Below are 27,959 nucleotides of genomic sequence, written 5' to 3'. Positions count from 1 at the left end.
GATTTGTTACCTAAAATTGAAGTTTAGCAGCACACGAAATGTTTATTTAAAACATTGTAAAGTTTGACACTACAGAGTTGCAAAATTTAACTTTGGATATAAAATTTTATTTCATTTAAATACCATTTTTTTTCTTTTTTGTGTCTTTTTAGGGCCGCACTCGTGGCATATGGAGTTCCCAGGCTAGTGGTCCAATCGGAGTTGTAGCCTCCTGCCTACGCCAGAGCCACAGCAACACAGAATCCGAGCCGAGTCTGTGACCTACAGCACAGCTCACGGCAACGCTGGATCCTTAACCCACCGAGCAAGGACAGGGATTGAACCCGCATCCTCATGGATGCGAGTCAGGTTGGTTGACCACTGAGCCACAACGGGAACTCCTTTAAACACCAATTTTTAATGTATGCACAAAAGACCTTCAGAGTGGATTCCTTGAAAGACTTTTCAACTATTCCAGTGATGTGGCCCCTGAACATTTTTATAATTTCTTTTTACTACTTTTTAACACTTCCACAGCACATTCTGTGAAAGAGCCAACAATGATTTGGAGTTCAGTCTGAAGAAGACAGGCGACCATGCAAAGCCGACCACTTCAGGTCAAAAAGGACGGGACCTCAGCATGACATCAGTTCTGCCTTGCAAGGGGTAAACTCTCAAGATTTCTGCTAGAGATCAATGGCAGAATCAATGGACTCAACATGGGATTAAGGTGCTCATTTCAGTGCATTCCACACACTTCTGGAGGAACTGGGCCAAATTCTGCATGAAGCTCCTGGAGTAATCTTTTAAAATTCTCTCACCTTTATAAAATAAAAAGCCTCTCAAGTTATAGCGTTAACTGATCACAAACAACAACCAACACAATCTCTGTAACAATGGATCTCAAGAAGATACAGAAAATTTAGAAACATAACTTAGATAACTCCTAGGCTGTAAGAATTTTTTGCACCCTCTTCTCTGGAGCATTTAAAACTTCCTATCGTGCCAGACCATTCGACATGGCTGAACTTAAAGGCACTGGGCCAGCTGACATATCCTATATACGTCAAATCAGAGTCTCCCAGGGTCATCAACACTTTATGTGAACTCACCATCATCCCTGCAGATCTGTTTCTTATCCCAGTGAATCACACCACCATCATCAGCAAACTGAAATCAGAGACCTGAATGGTATCTTTAATTCATGACTTGCTTTTCCCCAAGTTCGATGTTTCATAAAATTCTGCCCATCCTACTTAAGTAAGTTTTCTTCCCATCCCACTCTTACTGCTTTCACTGGCACTATCTTAGGTCAAGTCCAAAACCTGCCTGGATTGGGCAACTGCTAGGGCCTGCTAACAGCTGTCTTTCTCACCAGGCTTTCCGAGCCCCCTACCTCCACTTCTATATTTCCTGTACCTCCTTCTATAATTTCTTCACCCTACTGCCAGATTGATATTAACATGATGCCTTCCTCATGTTTATATTCCATGGTGCCTCTGAGTCTCTGTACAATGCCTTTCACATCATCTGCAGCCTGGGTCCCTGCCTCATCTCTTATGACTCTTCATCACATATCAAACATATCAGCCCCTACAGGGCTATTTGCTGTTCCCTGAAAGGAAAATGCTCTCTCATATCTCCACGCCATTAGAAAGGTCATACACTCTGCCCAGAATGGCTTTTCTAACATAAGCAAATTCTTATTCATTCTTCAAATTTCACATCAAACGTTACCTCTTTCTGAAGCCTTCCTCTTACCTCTCACACCAAGAACAACGAGTGAAGGAAGCAAAAAACTATGGATCAATATGTCTCCTTCCAAGGAACTACAATCTCCTTGCGAGCAGAGACTGGATTCCACTTATCTTTGACACCCAATGTCTACCACATAGATACTCAATAAATTCTGCTCAACAAACTGAGTGAATCATATGCTAGACCTGGAAACAGATCAGCAACTTTTCCCATTGAACACACATCTTTGTCCCGGCGGACCCAAAACACCTGATTTTGACCCAAGTCAAATCTCAAATTAGAAGATATCTGGAAAATACTCTGTGGGCCAGGTGGTCCCAACAAATGATCACTTCTTAGATGCCCAAGAGCCTCAGATAACTAATATCATTGCATAATCTTTCACCAGCTACTTATAAGATACTTGGCTCAGATATAGAAAGTTTTAATGTAGAATTACTTCCTTCTAGGGCTTACAACTGTAGGTCAGTCTAATTCATAAGACCTTCCATAAGTTTCTCTGATTAAGATTAAAGTGGCATCGGGAGTTCCCACTGTGGCTCAGTGGGTTACGAACCTGACTAGTACCCATGAGGATGCAGGTTTGAGCCCTGACCTCACTCAGTGGGTTAAGGATTCGGAGTTGTTGTAAGCTGTGGTGTAGGTCACAGATATGGCATGAGATCCCATGTTGCCATGAGCTTTGAAAATCCTTTAGTAGGGAGTGTGCAATAAAGAAATAGCCTAGTATTGGCCTATATGTGAACCCTGGGAATGTGGGTTAAGAACCTTGCTCAGTGGGTTAAGGATCCAGCGTTGCTGTGAGCTGTGGTGTAGGTCACAAAAATGGCTCAGATTCGGAGTTGCTGTGGCTGTGGGACAGGCTGGCAGCTGCAGCTCTGATTAGACCCCTAGCCTGGGAAATTCCATATGCCGCAGATGCGGCCCTAAACAAAACAAAACAAAACAAAACAAAAAAAGACTACAGAGTTCCCGTCATGGCTCAGTGGTTAACAAATCCGACTAGGAACCATGAGGTTGCGGGTTCGATCCCTGGCCTTGCTCAGTGGGTTAAGGATCCAGCGTTGCTGTGAGTTGTGGTGTAGGTCACAGACGCTGCTTGGATCAGACCCCTAGCCTGGGAACCTCCATATGCCGCGGGAGTGGCCCTAGAAAAGGCAGGGAAAAAAAAAAAAAAAGGGACTAAAGTAGCATCCAAAACCCACAGCCTTTTAATAAGCTTGGAGGGTATCAATTACCCTGTCTGTCCCACCACGGCTCCCCGGTTAGCTAATACACAGCTGGATAGGCATGGCATACAGGATTTACAAAAATCTAAAATTATTATTAAAGAGAAAACATGCTGTTATACATGTATATGAGCTAAGGCCACAATATACAATAGTATTAGGCAATGACAGGCTGGTATGGGCAGGTGCTGCTGCTCGAGCTAAGGTTCTCCTCTGAATCAATCTCCAAACATTCCCAGGGTTCACATATAGGCCAATACTAGGCTATTTCTTTATTGCACACTCCCTACTAAAGGATTTTCAAATATTATATACATTATATATTACATATTAGAGATCCTATTATTTTCCCACAGAGCTCAGAGATTCAAAATGCTGGGTGGGTTTTTGATTATCTGTTCTTGAGGGAAGTATGTGGGATGGGGAGATATATAGAGGAAGAAAAATAAATAGAGGCATGGACCAACAGGTGAAAAACTGAAGGAAAAAAAAAAGCTGATTTTCTGAGAGTGTGTAGATTCAAAGGCTTTTATTTTCACACAAAAAAGGTAATGCATTATAGAACTGTATTTTTAGAAAAAATTTTGCCTTGAATTGGCTATAATACATCCTTCATAAGATACAATCATAAGTCAATATCAGACTGTGATTTTGAATATCTTCTTCCCTTTCAATAAATAAGAAATTCATTTATCCAATAAACAAATAAAAACACTTTTTTAAAAAAGGGATACATAAAAGAAAGGAAAAGAAAGAATGAAAGCAAAGCAGAGCCAGCAACAAATGTTCTGTAGTTCAAGGTAGGTCAATGGCCCTATGAAAAATATTTCCTTTGTTCAGAGGATCAAGCAAGTCTATGAAAACATTCTTCCCCAAACATCCCAGGGACTTGTAAGACTTAGCAGTTGTCTGACCTGTTTTCACTATTGCGCTTTAGCAACTCTGGCAAAGATGTCCTGAGGAATATTCTTCTTGGAATTAACTGATGCAATCTCTCACAATAATTTTTTTTTTTTTTTTTGGTTTTTAGGGTCACACCTCCACCATATGGAAGTTCCCACACTATTGGTCTGATTGGAGCTATAGCTGCTGGCCTACACCACAGCCACAGCAATGCAGGATGTGAGCTGCGTCTGTGATCTACACCACAGCTCATGGCAATGCTAGATCCCCAACCCACTGAGCAAGGCCAGGGATCGAACCCATGTCCTCATAGATACTAGTTGGGTTCATTACTGCTGAACCACATGGAAAAACTCCAAGACTATTTTCAATTAAGCATCTACTTGATTAAACAAGACTGGATGAGGAGGGGAAATCTTTATTTTATTTTCCTCAGACCTAAGTATTTCCTAACCTAACTCTACAGATTCAGTAAGTCACTAAACAGTTCATAAAATAAACACATTCAATATAGATATTAGGAAGCCATAAAACTGATTTGTACAAGTTTGCAATCACTTTTACTTACCAGTTCAAAAAAACCCTAAACTTAAAAAAACCCTAAAATTTGCCTGATAAATAAACCCAATGAAAATGCACAGTTTATCTTTTTTTTTTTAAAGCTATTTCTTGGGCCGCTCCTGCGGCATATGGAGATTCCCAGGCTAGGGATTGAATCGGAGCTGTAGTCACCGGCCTACACCAGAGCCACAGCAATGTGGGATCTGAGTCGTGTCTGCAACTGACACCACAGCTCACGGCAACGCCAGATCTTTAACCCACTGAGTAAGGCCAGGGGTCAAACCCGCAACCTCATGGTTCTTAGTCGGATTCGTTAACCACTGTGCCATGATGGGAACTTCAATGCGCAGTATCAAACTACATAACGATGGCACTGAAATACATATTTACATGTCATCTATACCTTCAGTTTTGCATAGCAGTTCTGCAGATGGTCCATGTCGCTTCCCAGTTTCAGATTCTGTGTTTCCACATTTTCCTGAGCTAGAAGGTTCTTCCGCTGAAGTACAAGCAGCTCATTCATACAATTTAAAACAGCAACTACATTTAATTTTCTCTTTGTCTCTTTACCTTGGGATTCTTCATACAGTGAAGGAAATCCAAAAGTAGTCAATTCCTAGTAGAAGAAGATGTTTTCCTAAAAGTTGGTTACTAGACAACTTAGTAAAGAAACAAAAGAAATATTTTTTGAGAAACAAAGAAAACTACCCTGAGATAGTTAAGATAAGTAGTATTTATCTCAAAGGACAAAGAACCAAGAGAAATGGGCCCTTTTAGTCTTTGCTCTACCATCACCTGTGACCTGGAGTAAGGCACTCAGGTTTCCGCATCAGTAAAATAAGGGTGAGATTCCCCATGGAGGAGCCCCTGGGGTAATGGGGAGGCCAAGCTACTCCAGACAGAGACGTTCACCTTGTATCCAGACTAGACGGTCAGGGTCACGGTGGTTCTCTGCAAAGCTAATGTAAGTCCTGGGCCAACGTGTAACATACTTTGTGCTTCACAAGTTTTTCTGACATCTTTAATAGATTCTATGATACAACATGATTTATGTTATTTATTACTTCTGACAAAAAAGTTACCTGATCAAGATATGAAATACTTTGTTCAATATTCTCTTCTGTGCAGAAGGCACTAAAAAAACTGTGCACGTTTTTTGATAAAGGTATTGAAGAACATAGCACTTGCTGTGAGTATAAACTTGATGGAGACATCTTTGTTTCTGAGGTATACTGAGAGATATTTTTGCTTTCTGAAAGAATCAATGAAAGGCATTTATGTAAATAATTTGTAAAAACGCATGCAAAGCTATAAAAACAATCTCTACTACGGCAGATTCTGAATTATATATTTTTAAGGATCAGGGTAAAGCTGGGTTTTGTGAACTCTATCTAATTCTTGCCAAAAAGATACAACTAAAAAAGTAATCTCTTGGAAGGCATGTTAAGCTACAATACGCTATCTTCATTTACAGTACTTTAGACTTATGAAGATAATAGACAAAACCCACTTCTCTGCGCACTCAAGGTTTATGTGATTAAAGGAATAAATCAGAGAAATGTACTGAAGTAGCCAATGAATTTATTTCAAATGCCTAATAATCTCCTCAAAAGCAGCAACAATCGGGAGTTCCCTTCATGGCGCAGTGGAAATGAATTTGACTAGGAACCCGTGACGTTGTAGGTTCGATCCCTGGCCTCGCTGAGTGGGTTAAGGATCCGGCGTTGCCATGAGCTGTGGTGTACGTCACAGACGTGGCTAGGATCTGGTGTTGCTGTGGCTCTGGCGTAGGCCAGCAGCTATAGCTCCAATTAGACCCCTAGACTGGGAACCTCCATATGTCGCAGGTGCGGCCCTAAAAATACCAAAAAAAAAAAAAAAAAAAAAAAGTAGTAACAATCATGTAATTAATTATCCACCCAAAGCACTTAATCCCACTAATTATGGCACAATTCTTAGCTCTCCCTGATAATTTCACCAAAGACTAAAATTATGTATGTTTACAACTATTTACGTCTCTCTCTAGTTACATCTTCAGTATTACAATGACTGCCTTAGCTTATAACTATTCTAAACTCAATTACCTGAAGTCAGACCTGGATCAGTAACAGTCATCCAATCTCCCATAGCAATTGCCAGAGCCAGGATACCTGAGGAGCCAGTTCAGCAGTGAAACACTTGGTCCAGCTGCTGTCACTCTTCTATGTAGGCATCTCCTTAAAAAACAAATCATAGGGTAACAGCATCTAATTCAAAATATGAAAGTAAATATAAAACCAATGTGTAAGAATTAGTTGTATGTGCTTCAAAACAGAAGGATTTTGCATTATTTACTCTCAGGTACTCTCACACAGAATATGGCAGAGCTCAGTAATAATTGTCTGTGTGTGTCTGTGTGTGTGTAAGGATCAAAATTAAAGGCTTCTGAAGTTATACTAAGGCACTCACATTACTTAATACACAAAATACATGGTATATGATCTGACTCACAGTATAAATCTAAGGTACAGAACTGTACTAAGTAACAAAGATTTCCAAATTATACCCTTTAAAATAAAGTACAATTCTTACTTATGTAGAGGAAAAGATGAAAACCTTCTTGGCCACTTTTCTTATTTTTTGTTTGTTTTTTACTAACTATACTAGCAAAACTTTTAATTATGATTCTTGGTATTGACATAAATGTAGTGAAATGAATACTCCCATACATTGCTCTCCAGAAAGTTTAGATCAATTTATACTACCACCAAGCAATCTGACAGTATGTATCAAAAAGTCTGAAAAATGAAAATATATTTTGATCCAGAAAGTCCACTTTTAAAATTTTGCCCTCATAAAATATCAATTTTCACAAAGACGTATCTACAAATTGTTCTTTACATTACCAAAAAAACATGTTCCACATGAGACTGCTTACATAAATAATACAGTCACACAATGGAGCACTGTGAAACCTTTAAATACAACCATGTAGCATCAGGGTGGCTAGCAAATACATAAAATGCAAGAAGTGCAAATGAATGAAGTAAGAAACATATAACCTTTTTAGTCTACTATTCACATTTCTACTTTTAATAGCAACAATAGAAGTAGTAAATACTTCTCTATCACAAAAAATTCACATGACATTATAAATAGCAACTGGAAATTGATTTCAAGGTCAGGGATGGGGGAGGAGTGGTAAAAATTGCAGGCAAACTAGAGAACACATGTCAACACTCTGAACAGCTGCTTTCAGCCACAATAAATTGTGGCCAAAAGAGAAGGCAGGTTTTGTGTTGATGTGTCTTTCCATCTTTTAAGATAGACAGGGATTCTGGATTTCTATGTGAAATCTATTTTTAAATGTCAGAAGCTAATTAAGAAGAGTAACTACACAAGTTATCCTGTGCAAAGGGAAGGGGGAGATCAGAGGACCACCTACACTTTGACCTGAGAGGTGTGTGTACTCAGGTACACACATAGGTACAAATCATCAAGTTGCACACGTAAGACCTCTGCATTTGACTGAATGGAAGTTATACCTCAAATACTACCACTTTTTAATAAGACAAATAAAATGTGTCTTTAGGCCAGATCTGACTGAAAATCAACAGTTTATCACCCTTGTTCTGAATATTTAAGTTTGCGGGGATATAGTCACATAATAAGGTTAAAGTGAGGTAAAATTTCTCATTCATTCAATAAAATTTTAATTGTGTACTATGCACCAGGCAGGCTTTTCTAGGCATAGGAGAAGCCCTGCTCTCAAGAAGTTCACATTCTGGTAGGAGAATAAGTAAGAAGCAAGCAATAATATAAATTACAACCACATCACACTCAGACAGTGATGAGAATAAAGAAAAGAAACACAGTAACACAAGCAAGTGTTAGGTTGGGAGGTATCTAGATCAGTCAAGGAAGGCTGCATGGAGGTGCTGACACTAGTACTGAGACCTAAATGATACACAGTCGACCACAAGGTGGTCAATGACCAGAGCAGCCCAGGTGGAGGAAATAGCAAGTACAAAAAACCAAGATGGAAACGAACTTGGTCCGCATGAAATATAAAGGTGGTCAGTACATCTGGAGCACACTAAAAACAGATGTATAAAGTTGGATTCTCTCCAAATTGCAAGGAAAAGCTCTCAAAGTGGTATAGGCAGGAGAGCCACGTGATCCCCTTTAGGCTTCAGAAAAGATCCCAGGTGGGCAACAGCAGAGGCTGGAAGAAACAGGTTACTACAGCAGTTCAGGCAAGAAGAGCCATGTCAGGCTGACTCTAACAGTGGAGGCAGAGACAAGTGGATAAATTAGGGCTGTGTGTTGGAGAGGAAACCTTCGGGACTTGCAGATGGACTGAAATAAGGCCAGGGGAGAGATGACAAAGGATTCCTAGATCACACAGCAAGATGATATACAAATGCAAACGTCTGTATGTGTCATAAAATGTTAGGATGTCACACACACATACACACAGAAGGTCATCTAGTCTGGCACTGATCTTTTGCTATCGTGTTACTTGTGAGCCTTGGGAGGAGCATCTTGAACTCTTCTGCACTTCCCAGTGACCTTAAATGGGTGCCCTCAGCAAATAGGAAGGGCGTGGCAAAGGTTGAGTCTGCACCCAGAAAGACAAATGATCTTACTTCTGGCTTTCAGAGACAGTCGCCCTAAGCATAACAGGACCCAAGGGATAATAAATCCAACTCTTCCAACCCATCTCTGCTTTGGGTGAGTTACTTAAACTCCCCAAGCCCTAGTTTCCTCACAGGTAAATTGCCATTACCCCAACCCCCTGGATTAAGTGAGATAATGCACATAAAGTATTTAGCACAATGACTGGCATATGGAACACATGTAATTAGTATCAGTTATCATCATCGAGGCACAGATCTGTTTGGTAAAAATGACAGGATTCTAAAACCTGTAATGAAATGTATGGTTTGCTCTTTATAAAAGTTGAACATAAATCCCTAGGAGAGCTAAGACAGGCATCATTAGGAAATGCATTAGGCAGTGGGTTAATTTGTTATAATTGTTAAGATGGAGAGAGAAACAAGATCAGGGAAAAAAAAAAAAGGATCTTTTCCAGTCCTTTTTAAAAAGATATTTGTAAATACAATACAACAGCACTCCTAAGTGCCTTTTCTCCTCATACAGAAAGATCATTAAACACCAAAATGTATCTACTACATAACCATAACTTAACACTGTAATTTAAGTCAGTTACTCTTAGGTTGTGTATTTAGTTCTCTGGTGTCAGGCTTAAGAGAGTGAACTGTTCCCCATCCTGTTAATATTCAGGTCTAGTTAAACATGCAAAGTGAAAACCAAAACTCCATTCTGAAGTGCTATGAAACAAAAGTTAGGAACAGTACATGATTTCACACCGCTTAAAAGTTTTTATGGGAGTTCCCCTCATGGTGCAGGGGAAACAAATCCAACTAGGAACCATGGAGTTGAGGGTTTGATCCCTGGCCTCGCTCAGTGGGTTAAGGATCCGGCGTTGCCGTGAGCTGTGGTGTAGGTCAAAGATGCGGCTCGGATCTGGCACAGCTGTGGCTCTGGCATAGGCCGGCAGCTGTAGCTCCAATTGGATCCGTAACCTGGGAACCTTCATATGCATGGGTGTGGCCCTAAAAAGACAAAAGACCAAAAATAAATAAATAAATAGTAAGTTTTTATGTATCCTCTTGTTTCAGTGAGGCACCAAGTTATACACAAGGAAGCTTGTGATAAAAGTTACCCAACCAGGGGTGGGGGGATGGGCTTGGAGTTTGGGTTGGAAATGCTATAAAATTGGGTTGTGATGATCATTGCACAACTATAAATGTAATAAAATTCATTGGGTAATTGAAAAAAAAATTTGTCCAACCTAAGAAAGAAGACTTAAGAATCTTAAATCAATATATACCCCCAAAGCCAAGGGACTAATTTAAGCAAGGTATTCTATTTGAGCTCAATCATAGCTAAAATTTCATTATTGGAAGGTTGCAAACTTTTTTATAATAAAATAAGTTAATATTAAGTTCAAAAGCAAAAGAAAAGAGGCAGCAGAAGCACCTCTGATTTGCACAAATCTTTTACCATCATATGTCTATTTCAACTTGAAAGCTTGAAAAGCAGCCAAGAAGGACTCCATTAAAACTTAACTATGGAGTTCCCATCATGGCACAGTGGAAACTCATCTGCCTAGGAAGCATGAGGTTGCAGGTTCAATCCCTGGCCTTACTCAGTGGGTTAAGGATCCGGCATTGCCATGAGATGTGGTGTAGGTCACAGATGAAGCTCGGATCTGATGTTGCTGTGGCTGTGGTGTAAGCCAGCAGCTGTAGCTCTGATTAGACCCCTAGCCTAGGAACCTCCATATGCCATGGGTGTGGCCCTAAAAAGAAAAGAAAAAACTTGGCTCTGGAACACAGAATTAAGTTCCATATTTTGTATAAAAATTACGTTATGGAGTTCCCATCATGGCTCAGCAGTTAACCAACCCAACTAGCATCCATGAGGACTCAGGTTTGATCCCTGGCCTCACTCAGTGCATTAAGGATCCGGCATTGCCATGAGCTGTGGTGTAGGTAGCAGACGAGGCTCGGATGTGGGGTTGCTTTGGCTCTGGTGTGGGCCGGCAGCTACAGCTCCGATTGGACCCTAACCTGGGAACCTCCATATGCCACAGATGCAGCCCTAAAAAGATAATAAAATAAAATTAAAATTAATTAAAATAAAATAAATAAAAATAAAAATTACTGTTATATTAATCACATCATAGCAAACCATTAGTGGACGTGATTATTCTTAAGGCATATACAAAACAAAGTTGGTTATGCTAGCATTGTTACTATAGGTTCATCATAGAAGAAAGGAAAACAGTTAACAGTTAATAGTGTTTTGGTTCAAGTAATCTATAGCCCCCAATTCTCTCTATATACCATTGATTAGGGTAGCTGCCCAAATGATTCCCAAAATCAGCAGTGAATTTTATATTTTTTTTTTTGTCTTTTGTCTTTTTGTCTTTTGTTGTTGTTGTTGTTGCTATTTCTTGGGCCGCTCCCGCGGCACATGGAGGTTCCCAGGCTAGGGGTTGAATCGGAGCTGTAGCCACCGGCCTACACCAGAGCCACAGCAACGCGGGATCCGAGCCACGTCTGCAACCTACACCACAGTTCACGGCAACGCCGGATCGTTAACCCACTGAGCAAGGGCAGGGACCGAACCCGCAACCTCATGGTTCCTAGTCGGATTCGTTAACCACTGCGCCACGACGGGAACTCCAGCAGTGAATTTTATAAGTAAAATTTAAAAGTTACAGAATTTAACATCTTGTAAAAGTTATTTCATTCATCTAAGATAGACAGGGAACAATCTTGAAATTAAAGAAAAAAAATCTATAAAATAATCCATATGCAAGAATTTTTTTCCCCTATTCTACACATCAGAAAGACATAGTTTTGTTCCTTCCTAGTGGATAACATATATATGGGCATATAATAAACTCCCCTACTCTGGGAGTTCCCATCGTGGCTTAGCGGAAACAAACCCCACTAGCATTCATGAGGATACACATTCAATCCGTGGCCTCGTTCAGTGGGTGGACGATCTGGCGCTGATCTGGCATTGCCATGAGCTGTGGTGTAGGTCGGCAGCTGCAGCTCCAATTCAACTCCTAGTCCAGGAACTTTCATATGCCTCACCTGCAGTCCTAAAAAGCAAAATAAATATTAAAAAAATTAAAACTTCCCTACTGCAAGTAGTTCTCAACATACGTTCCAATAAATAAGTCTTCACAATAGAAAATCTTACCAGTTGCAGTAAAATTGCAATTACTTCAGTAAAAACGTTATCTTAGCTTTCTGAAGAACTATTTTGGCATCCCTCTATGTTGCGATGGGCCCCAAAGTACAAAGCCATATACTTCTTACATAATAAGCAGGTGTAAAATAAGCAAGGGTACTCTGGTCTTTTTTGGGTAAATTGATGATGCTGAACTTAAAGAATTATCAAGTCGCACTTTCTAGGTTAGAATCCTGACAGAAAATTGGAATGCAGTGAGACACTGGAATTTAACTGTACTGTTTCTGAAAGAAAAGAAAGACTTTAGTAAATTTCAAAAAAAAAAAAAAAAAAACCCCAAAAAACAAAAAACAAAAACTATCACTGTTCATGTCAAGGTATTTCCTTTCATATATATTTATCTACACTACAGGCAGGAAACGGGCTCAGAGGAGTCAACAAGATTGCTCAAGGCACACTTCTAACTGGTTATGAAGCCTCAACACAAATCTCCATCTTCAAAACCGTGCTCTTTTCACTCTGCAATTCCAACCTTTCAACACCTACACACAAATCAATGATTTATCTGTGTTAAAAGTAGAACATGGAGTTCTCTGGTGGTAGTGGGTTAAGGACTTGTTGTTGTCACCACAGTGGCACAGGTTCAGTCTTGCGGAACTTCCACATGCTGTGGGCGCAGCCAAAAAAAATAGAAGAAAAGATTTCTATCAAGCTTCTTGAAAAGACTGAGTTCCTATAACTAATTTTAAATGATTCCACTCAGAACTCACCATTCTTAAAGGATCTTACCTACTACTTAAATTGAGGTACATGTGTAAACTTCTCTGCTATGCCATGAATAAGTTTTTTCTCATTTACGAACACTTTGCTTTTAAAAGGCGTAAAAACAATTCCCAGGAATGAGATCAGTTCCACAGAAAGTTTAATGAGGGTGGAATTAACTCATTTTACCATTTAGTCCTAGAATAAATATTAAGACAACATCAAAACTAAAGTTTATGGAGTTCCCATTGTTGTTTAGCAAAAAAAGAATCAACTGGAGTTCCCGTCGTGGCTCAGTGGTTAACGAATCCGACTAGGAACTATGAGGTTGCAGGTTTGATCCCTGGCCTCGCTCAGTGGGTTAAGGATCCAGCATTGCCTTGAACTGTGGTGTAGGTCGCAGATGCAGCTCGGATTCCGCGTTGCTATGGCTCTGGCGTAGGCTGGTGGCTACTGCTCCAATTAGACCCCTAGACTGGGAAACTCCATATGCCATGGGAGTGGCCCAAAAAATGGCAAAAAGACCAAAAAAAAAAAAAAAAAAAAAAAAAAAAAAGAATCAACTAGCATCCATGAGGATGCAGGCTGGATCCCTGGTCTTGCTCAGTGGGTTAAAGATCTGGCGTTGCTGTGAGCTATGGTGTAGGTCACAGTCGTGGCTCTAATTTGGCATTGCTGTGGCTGTGGCCAGGGCCACAGCTCTGATTTGACCCCCAGCCTGGGAACCTCCTCATGCCTTGTGCGCAGCCCTAAAAAAAAAAAAAAAAAAAAAAAAAAAAAGACAAAAAAATCCTAAAGTTTATGCATCTTCAGCAAGAACATTTGTGGCTCAGGTTAATTAAACCTGTTTTTTCCAACAAAAATGTTCCTTGGCTGGTTCTGCTTCTTCTACCCCAAAGACTCAAGGGTGCTCAATATACATCAACCACTTACACAGGGTTGTGAGGTAGGCAGCCTCAAGGATGGCCCTCAGTTAGTCCTGCTTCATGGTGCCCACACCTTTGGGTTATTCTGCTCCTTGAATGTGGGCTGCGTTTAGTGACTAGCTTCTAACAAACAGAATGAAGGACAAGTGATGGGGTTTCACTTCCTACTTTAGGTCACAGAAAGGCCACGGCTGCCATTTGGGGTCATTTCTCACTCGCTGTGTCCTGGATCCCTCTTTCTGGAGAGAGCAAATTGTCACAGTTGTCATGTTGCAAGCGGTCCCAGGAAAAGCTGATGTGGCAAGGAACTGATGTTCCAGCCAACAGCCAGTGAGGACCTGTGGCCTGCCAGGAGCCACAGGAGTAAGGCTAGAAGTAGATCTTCCCCAGCCCAGACCTGAGATGCCTGCAGCCTTGGCCAACACCTCCAGCTGGCCTGGTGAAAGGTGCCCAGCTAAGCTGTGCCCAGATTCCTGGGGGACAAAAATTGGGAGATGGATGTTTGTCGTTTTAAGCTGCTAAATTTTGGAGTATTTGTTATGCAGAAATAGATAATGCAAGTGTGTGTGAGTATTTGTTACATATAAATGCTTTATATATATATATATATAAACATTTCTGAATTCCTTCCATTATTTACATATTTCCTGCTGAAACATGGCTAAAGTGATACCATACACTACAAAAGCAACTAATCAAGTTTATAACAATCATACCATCTAGTATCACAATGATGGTGCCCATACTTTTAAGGGTACTTCCCCCACTAGTTTATGAACTTCTACAGGGTAGGGAATGTCTTCATCTTTGTATCCAGGCCCTCAGTACATGTTTATAAGATGAACCAAGTCCCACATGTGGCACACACACTCCAGCCTATGTGTTCCACGTGTACTTTCTTCTTTCACCCACCCCCAAATTACTGCTTCTACAAAGCCCAGCTTCCCCACCATCACCCCCTCCAAACTGGACACGGGAATCTGTTCTCTAGGTCCTCTGAGTTTATTTCAACTTTCCCAGCTAGACCCTTTAGTCTCATTTTACAATTCTGTACCTGCCCTCATCTTAATAGACAGAATAATCAGTGAATACTCAAGTAAATAACTGATGGTGAATTAATACATTCATTCCAGCAAGCAAAAGCAGAAAAACGCAAACAGCTACGGAAGAGATGCGCAAGACATGAGTCCTTCGGAGAAAAGTATCACTCTTCTTCATCTGCCATATCTCTCCTCCCACTTCTACCCACTGCAAGAGAGCTCAGCAGAAACATAAGTGCTGTCTTGATTACAAGATTTCCTTCACACAGTACACCAGTTTAAGTGTTCTTTTCAAGTACACTTGAAATTCAAACTTGAGACAGCACAACTGCCTGCCTAATCAGAATTCTAAAACAAACTTCAATCAAGTGTCAGAAAATAATTGTTTTTTTTTTTTTATTATTATACAGGAAGGTAGTAACATTATACCATCTGGGCTTCTAAATATTACACAGGATTTTTCACAAGCAAACAACTAGAGTCTTTGCTAAAACTCTCACAAAGTTAGAGCTACCCAACCGTTGGGTTAAGAAAATAAAATCGTTAAAACTAAGCCGTCAAACATTAGTCCTTACAAATTCAGTCATAAAACTTAAGAATTTAGTTATCTGCATATTTTAGTAGATGTTATTACTCTCAAAAACCAAATATATTATGATTAATTTTGAAAAGTAATACCACTTTCTGCTATAATTTTGTTCCAAAGGATACTATACCTTTTAACTGCATTGCAAATACCTCTGCTACCTTACACAAAACCATTCAGATGGGCCTATCAGTACCCATGAATACTAAGTTCAGTCTCTTAGATCTTTTTACAAATTTAAAATCTAAATATATCATCTGAGTGGCAAAATACTATAGTTTTTTTCCCACAGAAATAAATTCTTCTTTATAAATTAAATTTGAATATATATTTGAATGGCTGAAACAAAAATGTGCTATCCCCTTAATCATGTGCCCCTTTGCTGAGTCTGTGGCTCTGAGGAGGATTTATAGTTGGGGAGCACAGTGCAAACAATGTGAGGCTCACAGGCCTGAGTCAGGCCAAATCCTGAGCAAGTTTCTCTCTCAGCTGGTTTCCTCACCTGGAAAACAGGGTGATACTATCTGCTCTGTAGGGTGGTTGTGGGTATTTACTGAGGTAATGGGTGAAAAGCTGAGTACAGAACACCTAGGGAACTGGTCTACCAAACACATGCCAGGTGCTGTTCTAAACACTTTACATACTTTATGAAGGCAGCCCTCACAACAACCCTTTTTCACAGAATTAAGGCCCAGAAAGGTTAGGTGATTTGCCCAAGTCACACAGTTGGCAAGTGGCAGAGACCAGGGAGCCATTTCTTCCCCAGACTCCAGAGCCATTGTCTTCACTATCAGGCATTGCGCGTCATGGATGATGGGCTCAGGAAACAGTAGCTCCTACCACCACTTGTTCGATCACATTTCCCAACTGGGCAAAGACTGCGTGAAATAGTATGAAGACACAAACTGTGGTAAAATATTCCATGTGTATCCCTGTGGGTTGAGGGATACAACCTGAAGTGAAGTTCCAAGTCAGAATTTGCCACTAGAAAGCTATCCCCTTAGCAGCTTAGGGACAGGAGGCTACAGTGAATTCCTTACATACACCTTGAACCAAGGATTGTGACAGTATAAGAAACAGTACAGTACAATGCTTAAAATCAGGATCCGAAGTCACCTGGTCCTCATTGCAGCACTGACAAGGTAAGGGGCCCTGAACAGAAAGCTCTGAACTTCATTTTCCTCGCCTGCAAAAGGAGAGTAAGAATAGTCTTTACCTCAAATGATTATGATGTGGTTAAACAATAAATCTACTTTGAAATTTATTTAGTAACTATTAAAATAAGTTTATGCACGTAAAGGGCTTAAAACAGGGTCTTGGGTACATGGTAAGTACTCAATAAATGTTAGCTATTAGATATTTTACTAATTTGGAAAATTGCCATGATATTTTGTTAATAAAAATGACTGCATCAGTGTGATACATCACATTAACAAACTGAAGAATAAAAACCATATGATCCTCTCAACAGATGCAGAAAAAGCCTTTGACAAAATCCAACACCCATTTCTGATAAAAACCCTTCAGAAAGTGGGCACAGAGGGAATCTACCTCAACATAATAAAGGCCACATATGACAAACCCAGAGCTAGTGTCATTCTCAATGGTGAAAAGCTGAAAAGAATTCCTACTGAGATCAGGAACAAGACAAGGATGTCCGCTCTCGCCACTACTATTCCACTACTATTCGACATAGTTTTGGGTGTCCTAGCCCCGGCAATCAGAGAAGAAAAATAAATAAAAGGAATCCAAAATGGAAAGGAAGAAGTAAAACTATCACTATCTGCAGATGACATGATACTATACCTAGAGAATCCTAAAGACACTACCAGAAAACTGTTAGAGCTCATGAATGAATCTGGCAAAGTCACAGGATACAAAATCAATACACAAATCTACTGCATTTCTATATATTAACAACAAAAGATCAGAAAAAGAAATGAGGGAAACAATCCCATTTACCATCGCATCAAAAAGAAAAAAATACTTAGGAATAAACCTACCTAAAGAGACAAAGGCCTGTACTCTGAAAACTGTAAGATGCTGATGAAAGAAATCAAAGATGACACAAACAGATGAAAGACATACCACGCTCATGGATTAGAAGAATCAATATTATCAAATGACTATACTACCCAAGGCAATCTACCGATTCAATGCAATCCCTATCAAATTACCAAGGACATTTTTCACAAAACTCGAACAAAATATTTTAAAGTTTGTTTGGAAGCACAAAAGACCCAGAATAGTCAAAGCCATCGTGAGAAAGAAAAATGGAGCTGGAGGAATTAGGCTCCCTCACTTGGGACATCAAAACTGTTTGGCACCAGCACAAAGACAGAAATATAGATTAGTGAAACAGGATAGAAAGACCAGAATTAAACCCACGCACCTATAGTCAACTAATCTATGACAAAGGAGGCAAGAATATACAATGGAGAAAAGACAGCCCCTTCAATAAGTGGTGCTGGGAAAACTGGACAGCCACATATAAAAGAATGAAATTAGAACACTCCCTAATACCATACACAAAAATAAACTGAAAATGGATTAAAGACCTAAATATAAGACCAGATACTATAAAACTCTCAAGAGGAAAAAACAGGCCACCCATCAACATAAACGACAGCAACATCTTCTCATATCCATCTCCTAGAATAATGACAATAAAAACAAAAATAAACAAATGGGACCTAATTAAACTTAAAAGGTTTTGCATAACAAAGGAAACCCTCAGCAAAACGAAAAGACAACCCACAGAATGGGAGAAAATCTTTGCAAATGAAGTGACTGACAAGGGCTTAATCTCTAAGATTTATAAACACCTTCTGCAGCTCCATACCAAAAAAACAAACAACCCCATCAAAAAATGGGCAGAAGATCTAAACAGACAGTTCTCCAAAGAAGACATACAGATGGCCAAGAAACACATGAAAAGATGTTCAACATCACTCATTATTAGAGAAATGCAAATCAAAACCACAATGAGGTACCACCTTACACCAGCCGGAATGGCCATCATCAAAAAGTCTACAGACAATAAGTGCTAGAGAGGATGTGGAGAAAAGGGAACCCTATGACACTATTGGTGGGGATGTAAATTGGTATAACCACTGTGGAAAACAGTATGGTTCCTCCCCAGAAAACTAAAAATAGAGTTACCATTTGATCCAGCAATCCCACTCCTGGGCATATATCCAGAGAAAACCATGACTTGAAAAGATACATGTACTCCAATGTTTATTGCAGCACTATACACAATAGCCAAGACATGGAAACAACCTAAATGTCCATCGACAGAGGAGTGGATCAAGAAGATTTGGTACATATACACAATGGAATATTACTCAGCCATTAAAAGAAATAACGGCATTTTTAGCAACATGGATGGACGCAGAAATTATCATGCTAAGTGAAGTCAGTCAGACAGTTAAGACACCAACATCAAATGCTATCACTTACATGTGGAATCTAAAAAAAGGACACAATGAACTTCTTTGCAGAACAGATACTGACTCAAAGACTTTGAAAAACTTTAATGTTTCCAAATGAGACAGGTTGGGGCTTGGGGGGATCCACTGGGGGTTTGGGGTGGAAATGCTGTAAAATTTGATTGTGATGATGGTTGTACAACTATAAATGTAATAAAATTCATTAAGTAATTTAAATAAATGTCAGCAGGGCAATAACATGATCTGATCTTTAAAAAAACTAGATATGAGTATGTATGTATAGATGAAAATTATGCTCTATAAAAAAAGAAGTTTGAATAAGAACAGAAAAAATCAGCAGACAAGACTGCCACAACCAACCTGGGAGTAGAAAAAGGAGAGGCTTTCATCCTCTTTCAATGGTTTTCACAGAAACAAAGATATATTACGGGTAATCTTTACTTTTGCGAGTCTTCCAAATTTTTGGTAAATGAATGTGTTTTTCATATAATGAAGAAAAAAAATCCACGTTCTAAAAAGGCGATTATGATGATAAGCAGGATACGAGGATATGAGGAAGAACAGTACTCTCAAACACCAAAACCAGTGGCAGAATGGCATGACTGATAAAAAAATATAAAATATTCCCAAATTAATCAGTTAAGCTACTGTAAAAACACACAAGGGTGGAGTATCTGTGGTGACGCATCGGAAACAATCCAACTAGGAACCATGAGGTTGCAGGTTCGATCCCTGCCCTCGCTCAGTGGGCCTGGGATCTGGTATTACCATGAACTTATGGTAGAGGTCGCAGACAAGGCTTGGGATCTGATGTTGCTGTGGCTGTGGCATAGGCCAGTGGCTACAGCTCCAATTTGACCCCTAGCCCGGGAACCTCCATATGCCACAGGTGTGTGCGGCCCTAAAAAAACAAGACAAAAAAAAAAAAAACACAAACAAAAAAAAAAACACAGAAGGGCAAGCAGCCCTGAAAGGCAAAAACTGATTAACTATTATACAAATGCTCCAGAGTTACTCAGAAAATCAATTAGGTAAGGGAAATAGAAATTTACCAGAGGTCAGTAGTTTGTGGTTTTCATTTTTATTTATTTTTAATTTTGGGGGGCTGCATCCACATCATGTGGAAGTTCCTGTGCCAGGGATCAAACCCAAGCCTCAGCAGTGAAAATGCTGGATCCTTAACCTGCTGAGCCACCAAGAAACTCCAGTTTGTGGTTTTTAGATGGCAATCTAGCAGTCTACAAAAATTTGAAATGCATACATCTTTCAATTAACCAATTATACTTCCAGGCGTCTGTCACCACATATTCAATCATACAAGTTAGCAAGCATGACATAAAAGAACAATGCTGACTTAGCACTTCGTGTAAACTGGAAAACTGGAAACAATTTAAATATCAATAGGGAGGAGTTCCCACTGTGGTTTGATGGGATCTGTGGTGCCTCTGCAGCACCAGGACACAGGTTTGATCCCAGGTGCCGCCTCAGCTGCAGCACAGATGGCAAATGCAGCTTGGATCTGATCCCTTGCATGGGAACGCCATATGCTACGAGACAGCCAAAAATGAAAAGAAAAAAAAAATCAATAGGGTACAGTTAAATACCAATACAATAACGTACAGCCAGAAGAAGGAGTATTCTGGAATCCAAAGTCAGACCCAGAATTATTAAAGGCCCTGAGATTACTAAAGTGAAATACATTTGCATGGTTAACATGAAGAAAAGAAATTATGAATAATAAGAATAGTATGAACATCACTTCTTGCTAAATCAAACTATAAAAATAAATATATTTAGGAGAAAGGTGTGGAAAAGTGACAAAGTGTTACCAAGGACATTCCTGGGGAATGGGACGGCTGGGTGTAGCGAGGGGTAGCCCAGTGCTTTCGCTTCTTCCACAGCACGTCTTTATATGGCTGGAATGTTCTAGGGCATGTATTATTTGTACAATTTAGAGAGGCAGAGGATTCATGCACAGCTAACGAGACAATGTGTGTGGATGTACTTCTGCCATCCAATGAAAATACCAACTTAGATATAATGAACTGTCTCCATCAGTCAATTCCCCTTCCCATCTATTCACACACACGCACACACACAAATGAGTGAGAAAGGATGCTTCAGTCTTCTCACCGACCCTGCTATGTTGGAGCATGTCAGTGGGGGCCTAGCCCACCAGGGAGGTAGGCTTTCTTCCCCCACTGATGTAAAAAGTAAAGACAGACTACTCGCTGACCTGGCAAAGGTGGACTCTTCCTCCAGCTCAATTACAACCAAAACATGATAGGAAGAAAGAAGAGGGAGGTTGACTTTGATTTATAACTATTAAGAGTCTTCTCAAAAAAGAATGCCCTTCTATGATTCAAGCCACTGAGAATGTGTTTCTCTGCTTCAAGAAGTTAGCTAGGTATGTTAAGAGTCTGCCACATCATCTGGTATTTCATTTTATAGAGACATCTTATTCATGTTTTCATCATTGGTTTTTTTCTTTCCTTTTTATGGCTGCACGTATGGCATATAAAAGTTCCTGGGCTAGGGGTACAAACAGAGCTGCAGCTGCCAGCCTATGCCACAGCCACAGCAATATGGGATCCAACCCGCATCTGCAGCTTGTGACAATGCTAGATCCTTAACCCACTGAGGCGGCCAGGGATGGAATCTGCATCCTCACAGAGACTAGGCTGGGTTTTTAACCCACTGACCCACAACCGGAACTCCTAAAGGGCTGCATTTTTTTAAAAAGATTCTTTGCTTTGGTCACAACCGCAGCATGTGGAAATTCCCAGGCAGGGACTGAACCCTGTGCCATAGCAGTGACAACACAAGATCTTTACCCACTACGCTATCAGGGCACTCCTATGTTTTCACTGGTTTTGGTCTTTGCTGGCCAATGAAACTTTTGTTTTTCAAGGCAGTGTCCCCTCAGGGAAGCTTGCACAAGGCACTGCAGGAGCACCAGATGGGTCTCAGGGCCATGGTTCTCAGAGTCGCTTCCAACACATACCCAGCAACCTCGAGAAAGTCATAATTTCTTTGGTTTTCAGTTTCCACGTCTGTAAAATTAGGAGGTTAAACTAGAATTTTAAAGAATTTTCCGTTCTATGATCCATGATTTTTACTCATGGGACCTAATGTGGAATCAAGCACAGCTATATATATCAAAATTTTCTTCACATTTTTATAGCAGAATGTGCATATACTGTCTTCACAAACACCTTTATCAAATGAGATCCTACCTAATTTTAAGAATAAGATAACTTATTAAGCATAAACCACTCACTTGAAACAAGTAAATTTAAAGCATCTGACAGTTACTAACTGATTCAAGTTCACAATAACCCAGTTATTCCTTCCCACTGCAGATGAGGAAACTGAGGCTCAGAGAGCTTTCTTGCCCAAGGTCATGTAGCTAGAATGTGACAAAGTCGAGATTCAAACCACAGCAGTCCAGCACATTTAACCACACACCCTACTGTGTTTATTGTAGGAGATGAGGGAATACACAATATGTGAGCTGCTTTTTCAAACTCAACACACACACAGGCACTTGCTTCTCTACCACCTCACCTTGAGGCTAAATTATAACCCAAAACTATTTCAGGTGAGTTAACGGAATGTGAACTGCCTTAAAGCAGACAAAACAGTAAATGTTAGAGTAAGTCAAAAATTTTTGAAAAATCTAGTGAATAAATAGCTCAAATTGCCAGGTTTTCCCCCAACTGCCATTCCCTTCTCTTCGTGCTTCCAGAACACCTTGAATTAACGCTATAGTATACAGCTCAAACTGTAATGAAATGCCACCTAACCTGAGTGCCCGGTCAGCAAGCTTGCAGCACAGTTTGTACCTTGCTTTGGTATGAGGTATTACTTTTATTTCTATTTTTTTGTCTTTTCAGGGCCGCACCCATGGCATATGGAGGTTCCCAGGTTAGGGAGGGGTCCGATCGGAGCTACAGCAGCCGGCCTATGCCAGAGCCACAGCAACGCCAGATCCGAGCGATGTCTGGGACCTACACCACAGCTCATGGCAATGCCGGGATCCTTAACCCAACTGAGCGAGGCCAGGGATCAAACCCGCAACCTCATGGTTCCTAGTCAAATTTGTTTTTGCTGTGCCATGAAGAGAACTCCAATATGAGGTATTATAACTGACTCACAGTCAGTATGGAACCCAATAACATTTTCTGAATGAATATCAACTAACTTTAACAACATATTAATATGAGGTGTGCTGATAACATATATAACAGATAAGAATCAACACTTTAGCCATACTGCAGCTTAGAAAGGCTTTCAATCAAGTCTTGATTGGTGTCAGCTTAGACAAGTGGAAGGCAATTTAATGCATGAATCAAGAGCATGACAATTTCGAAACATATACCAATTTCAAATTCTTCCAGGGCAAAGGTAGGAATAGCTGCAATCATATTCCTAAAAGAGGATTAAGAAAGAAAAAAAAAAAAAAAAAAAAAAGGCACATCAATCTAACTCTGTAAAGCTGAAAGTCAGCTAAGAAGTCCAAATAAAATTTTAAAAACAATTGCTATTTATTCATATTTCATTCTCAATTTTTTTTTTTTTTTTGGTCTTTTTCTAGGGCTGCTCCCTTGGCATATGGAGGTTCCCAGGCTAGGGGTCTAATTGGAGCTGTAGCTGCCGGCCTACACCAGAGCCACAGCAACACCAGATCCAAGCCGAGTCTTTGACCTACACCACAGCTCACAGCAATGCCAGATCCCTAACCCACTAAGCGAGGCCCGGGATCAAACCTGCAACCTCATGGTTCCTAGTCAGATTCATTAACCACTGCACCACTACGGGAACTCCCATTCGCAAAATTCTTAAGTGAAGCTACTGACATTTACTAAAGGTGATGGAAACAACAAAGAACCTAAACATAATTCATGAATCCATTCTGTAATAATGTAATCATGTGTCTGTCATAGTTTTCTCAATGATTTAGTCCAAACTCAATCATTGGTTATAGTCCTGCATGGCAGTCCCAGGACCAGCAGCATCAACAGAACCTGAGAATTTGTCCAAGATGCAAATTTTAAAGTCCCGCTTCAGAACTACAGATTCAGAAACCTGAGGTGAGGCCGAGAAATCAGTTATTTTCATAGATGCTCCATGTGATTCTGATGCATCAAGTTTGAGAAAACAGCAGTGTTCTTTACAATGTATACGTAGTTTACATTAAAGAATACCAAGTAGGAATTCTTTCCCAAGGGTGCTACAGAATGGACTCCAAGAATTAGGTAGAAATGTTTTAAAGTACTAAATGAAGATTGGAAATATGAGTCCTAGAGGATGCCTGAGGCTTATTAAACCATGGAGCATGGGAAGAGCCTCTAAAAAACAACAGTCTGGCAGCTGAAATTCATATATCCTATTCACATACTCCACAACCTAGCAAGCCCATTTCCAGGTGTAAATCCAAGGGAGACTCTTGCACGTGCATGCTAAGAGATGTGAACTCAAAGAGCAGCGCTCGTCACAAAGGCAAAGGAGCACAAGGCATAACCCTAGAAGCCACCCAAACTCCCATCAACAGGACAATGGGTAAACTGGCAGCTCGGCAAAGTAGAATACTGTGCAATGAGAAAAATTCAGTGATACATTATAGATAAACTCTGGCAATAGAATCATAAAGGATCATGGACAGGGAGTTAAGAATTTCTATTCTGGCTCAAGAAACTGGTAGGAGAGAACTACTGCCCTGGGTCTTTATCGCATGCCAGACATGCTCACCAGCCAGGTCACTTAACCTTACAAAGGCCCAAGGAAGGAGTAAATACAACACTACTTACTGATGGAAGAGTATGAAGCTCAGAGAGCTTACATAACTTACCCAGTTCCTAGAAGGCAGGAATAAAAACCCAGCTATTAAACCTAAAAGGTAAGAATAAAGTACAGCAACTGCCATACTTTAGAAATTCTGTGATTTGGTTCCATATCATCGCAATAAAGCATGAAATATGGAGGTTTTTTTTTTTTATTGGTTTCCCACTGCATATAAAAGTTGTGTTTACACTACACTGTTACATATGCAACAGCATTATGTCTGAAAAAAACAATGTACATGCCTTAAATGCTTTATTGCTAAAAATGTGTGAACCATCATCTGATAAATGCAGGGTTGCCCAAAAACTTGTTGCCCAATTTATAAAAAACATAATAAAGTGAAGTGCAATTAAAAAGGACGTATGTGTATATTTGATAAGCCTCACAAACTCTGGCTTCCTCTTGACACTCAACAAGTATCTGGAGCAAATGATATAAATACTCTGAGCCCATCTCCTCATTACAAAGTAACACAGCTGATGACAGACAGTATTTACTGATGATTTCTAAAACATCTTCTTGCTTTTACACATAGACCCTATGTCAAGGACATTCCTAAAACCTGGATACAGAAAAAAGACATACCTCATGTCACTGCACTTTGCTTCATTGTGCTTTGCAGATATTGTGCTCACAAAGTGAAGGTCTATGGTAACTCTGTATCAAGAAAATCTATTGGAGTTCCCTGGTGGCCTAGTAGTTAAAACAATCCAGCCCTGTCACCGCTGTGGCTCAGGATGCTGCTGTGGCACAAGTTCCATCCCTGGCCCAAGAACTTCTGTGTGCCACAGGAAAGACCAAGGGGGGAAACCCAGTGGCACCATTTTTTTTCCCCTTATTTTCTTTTTAGGGTCGCACCTGAGGCTTATGGAAGTTTTTGGGCTAGAGTTAGAATCAGAGCTGCAGATCCCGGCCTAGGAGCCACAGCCACATCAACACCAGATTCCAGCTGCATCCATGACCTATGCTGCAGGTTGTGGCAACACTGGATCCTGAACCTACTGAGCAAAGCCAGGGATTGAACCCAAATCCTCACGGAGACTGCTGGGTTCTTAGCTTTGTGAGCCACAACAGGAATTCCATTTTGTTTTGTTTTCTTTTTTTTTATGGCCAAACCTGCAGCATATGGAAGTTCCCAGAATCGAATCTAATCTGCATGCAGCCTACCCCACAGCTGCAGCAATGAGGGATCCTTAACCCACAGTGCTGGGCCAGGGACTGAAATGGCAACACCATAGAGACAAACAGGATGGTTAACCCCACTGAGTCACAGAAGGAACTTATCAGCACCATTTTTCATAACAACATTTGCTCACTTCTCCATATCACATTTTGGTAATTCTCACAACACTCCAAACTTCATTACTGCATTTGTTATGGTGATCTGTGTTCAGTGATCCTTCATGTTACTGTTGCAAAAAGATTAGGACTCACTGAAGCCTAGGATAATGGTTAGTTTTTTTAATAGTAGAGTATTTTTTAATTAAAGCATATACATGGGTTTTTAGACATAATGCTATTGCACACTTAATAGACTACAGTACAGTTCTTTCATATGCACTGGGAAACCAAAAAATTTATGTGACTCATTTTATTGCAATATTCACCACATTGAGGCAGTCTGGAACTGAGCCCACTATATCTCTGCAGTTGCCTGCAGAAAGAATAATGGTGATAGCGCCATCTTTTAGACAGGAAGCACAGACAACCAGATTAAAATCAGCTGGCAAAAGACTGACAAACTCAAGACTGTGTCCTTTATCACCTCAACTACTAACTCTCAAAAAAGAAAGGAAAGTACAGTTATCCCTCCGTATCTGAAAGGGACTGGCTCCAGGAGCCCTTCATGGATACCAAAACCTGAGGATGTTCAAGTCCCTTATACAAAATGACTTAGTACAGTACAATGAATACAGTCAGCCCTCCTTATCCACGGATTTCAAAGCCATGGATTCAACCAACCTGTGTTCAATTCTGCTGATTCAATCCAATTAGTGGCTGGTTGAATCCGTGGATATGGAGGGCCGATGTATGTACAACGACTGGTACTATCTTGGATTATAAGCATCTACTGGCCACTCACTAAACTCCGTATATGATTTCAAAGTCATATGTAGTGCTACAATTCTTTCAAAACAATATTCTGCTAGAAATCTCCTCCATATTAATGTTTCCAAATTAGGTTCCATTTTCAGCAGCCCTGGCACAAAAACACTGTAACAAACACAGCAAGTAATGATCAGAGGCTGGCTGGCTAACTTAGCCAGTGACAATGAGGGCAGTGAAGGACACAGATAAGCAACACTTCAGAAGCTGGACTGACAAACATGGTGACAAGTATAGAAAAAGAAGGCATTTATCCTCTCATGTAAAAATCTGTTTTTGCGCTAGACAGATAATTGTGTCACTTAAAGAGATCAGGGGAATAAGGTTAACAATGGGTTTGGTTAAGTGTGTGGAGATAAAGAGCTCAGAGTACAACCCACTGGGTTTACATACATCCTCATGAACTATTCAATGGGGATAAACTCTAGGGCGTGGAGCTCAAAAGTCATCAGGGCAGATTTAGGAGTCATCAGCATACATGTGGTAGCTGAATCCATACAGAAAGGGGCAGCGAAAGAACCTTAAAGAACATCAACATGTAACAGGTTAAGTGAAGGTGACCTAGATGCAGGAGATAAAAATCCAGGGGTTGGGGGGTTGGAGGAGTTTTAGGAAAGCCAGGGAAAAAAAAGGGTTGTTTGAATTCTTTTTAGGGCTAAACCCACAGCATACAGAAGTTCCCAGGCTAGGGGTCGCATTGGAGGTGGAGCTGCAGGTCTACACCACAGCCACAGCAATGTGGGATCTGAGCTGCATCTGCGACCTACACCATAGCTACAGCAACGTCAGATCCCCCACCCACTGAGTGAGGCCAGGGATCGAACCCGCATCTTCATGGTTACTAGTCAGGTTCATTACCACTGAGCCACAACAGGAACTCCTAGAAAAAGAAAGTGTTAAAGACGAGGAAGTGGAGTTCCCCTCATGGCTCAGTGGTAATGATACCGGACTGAGGTATCCATAAGGACATGGGTTTGATTCCTGGCCTTGCTCAGTGGGTTAAAGATCCCGAGTTGCTGTGGCCGTGCTGTAGGTCG

General features: G+C 40.4%; 1 protein-coding gene across 10 annotated transcripts in view; it reads right to left on the bottom strand.

The window, feature by feature from the left end:
* Positions 1 to 27,959, bottom strand: part of SSX2IP (SSX family member 2 interacting protein) — a 64,437-nt gene that overhangs the window by 25,733 nt on the left and 10,745 nt on the right. For 9 of the 10 annotated variants that reach the window (XM_021096345.1, XM_021096348.1, XM_021096349.1 and 6 more), the window contains exons 2-4: positions 6,515 to 6,646; positions 5,513 to 5,682; positions 4,834 to 5,046 (exon numbers count right to left, since the gene is read on the bottom strand). In XM_021096345.1, the coding sequence (XP_020952004.1) occupies positions 4,834 to 5,046; positions 5,513 to 5,682; positions 6,515 to 6,557 (426 nt within the window). In that variant the 5' untranslated portion in view covers positions 6,558 to 6,646. Of the gene's footprint in view, positions 1 to 4,833; positions 5,047 to 5,512; positions 5,683 to 6,514; positions 6,647 to 12,106; positions 12,115 to 27,959 lie in introns of all 10 variants that reach the window. The other variant, XM_021096343.1, reaches the window with a different exon arrangement.

Source organism: Sus scrofa, chromosome 6 (assembly GCF_000003025.6).
Source record: "Sus scrofa isolate TJ Tabasco breed Duroc chromosome 6, Sscrofa11.1, whole genome shotgun sequence".
NCBI classification, from domain to species: Eukaryota; Metazoa; Chordata; class Mammalia; order Artiodactyla; family Suidae; genus Sus; species Sus scrofa.
Note: the sequence above shows the minus strand (reverse complement) of the source record. Positions and strands in the feature narration are given on the sequence as shown.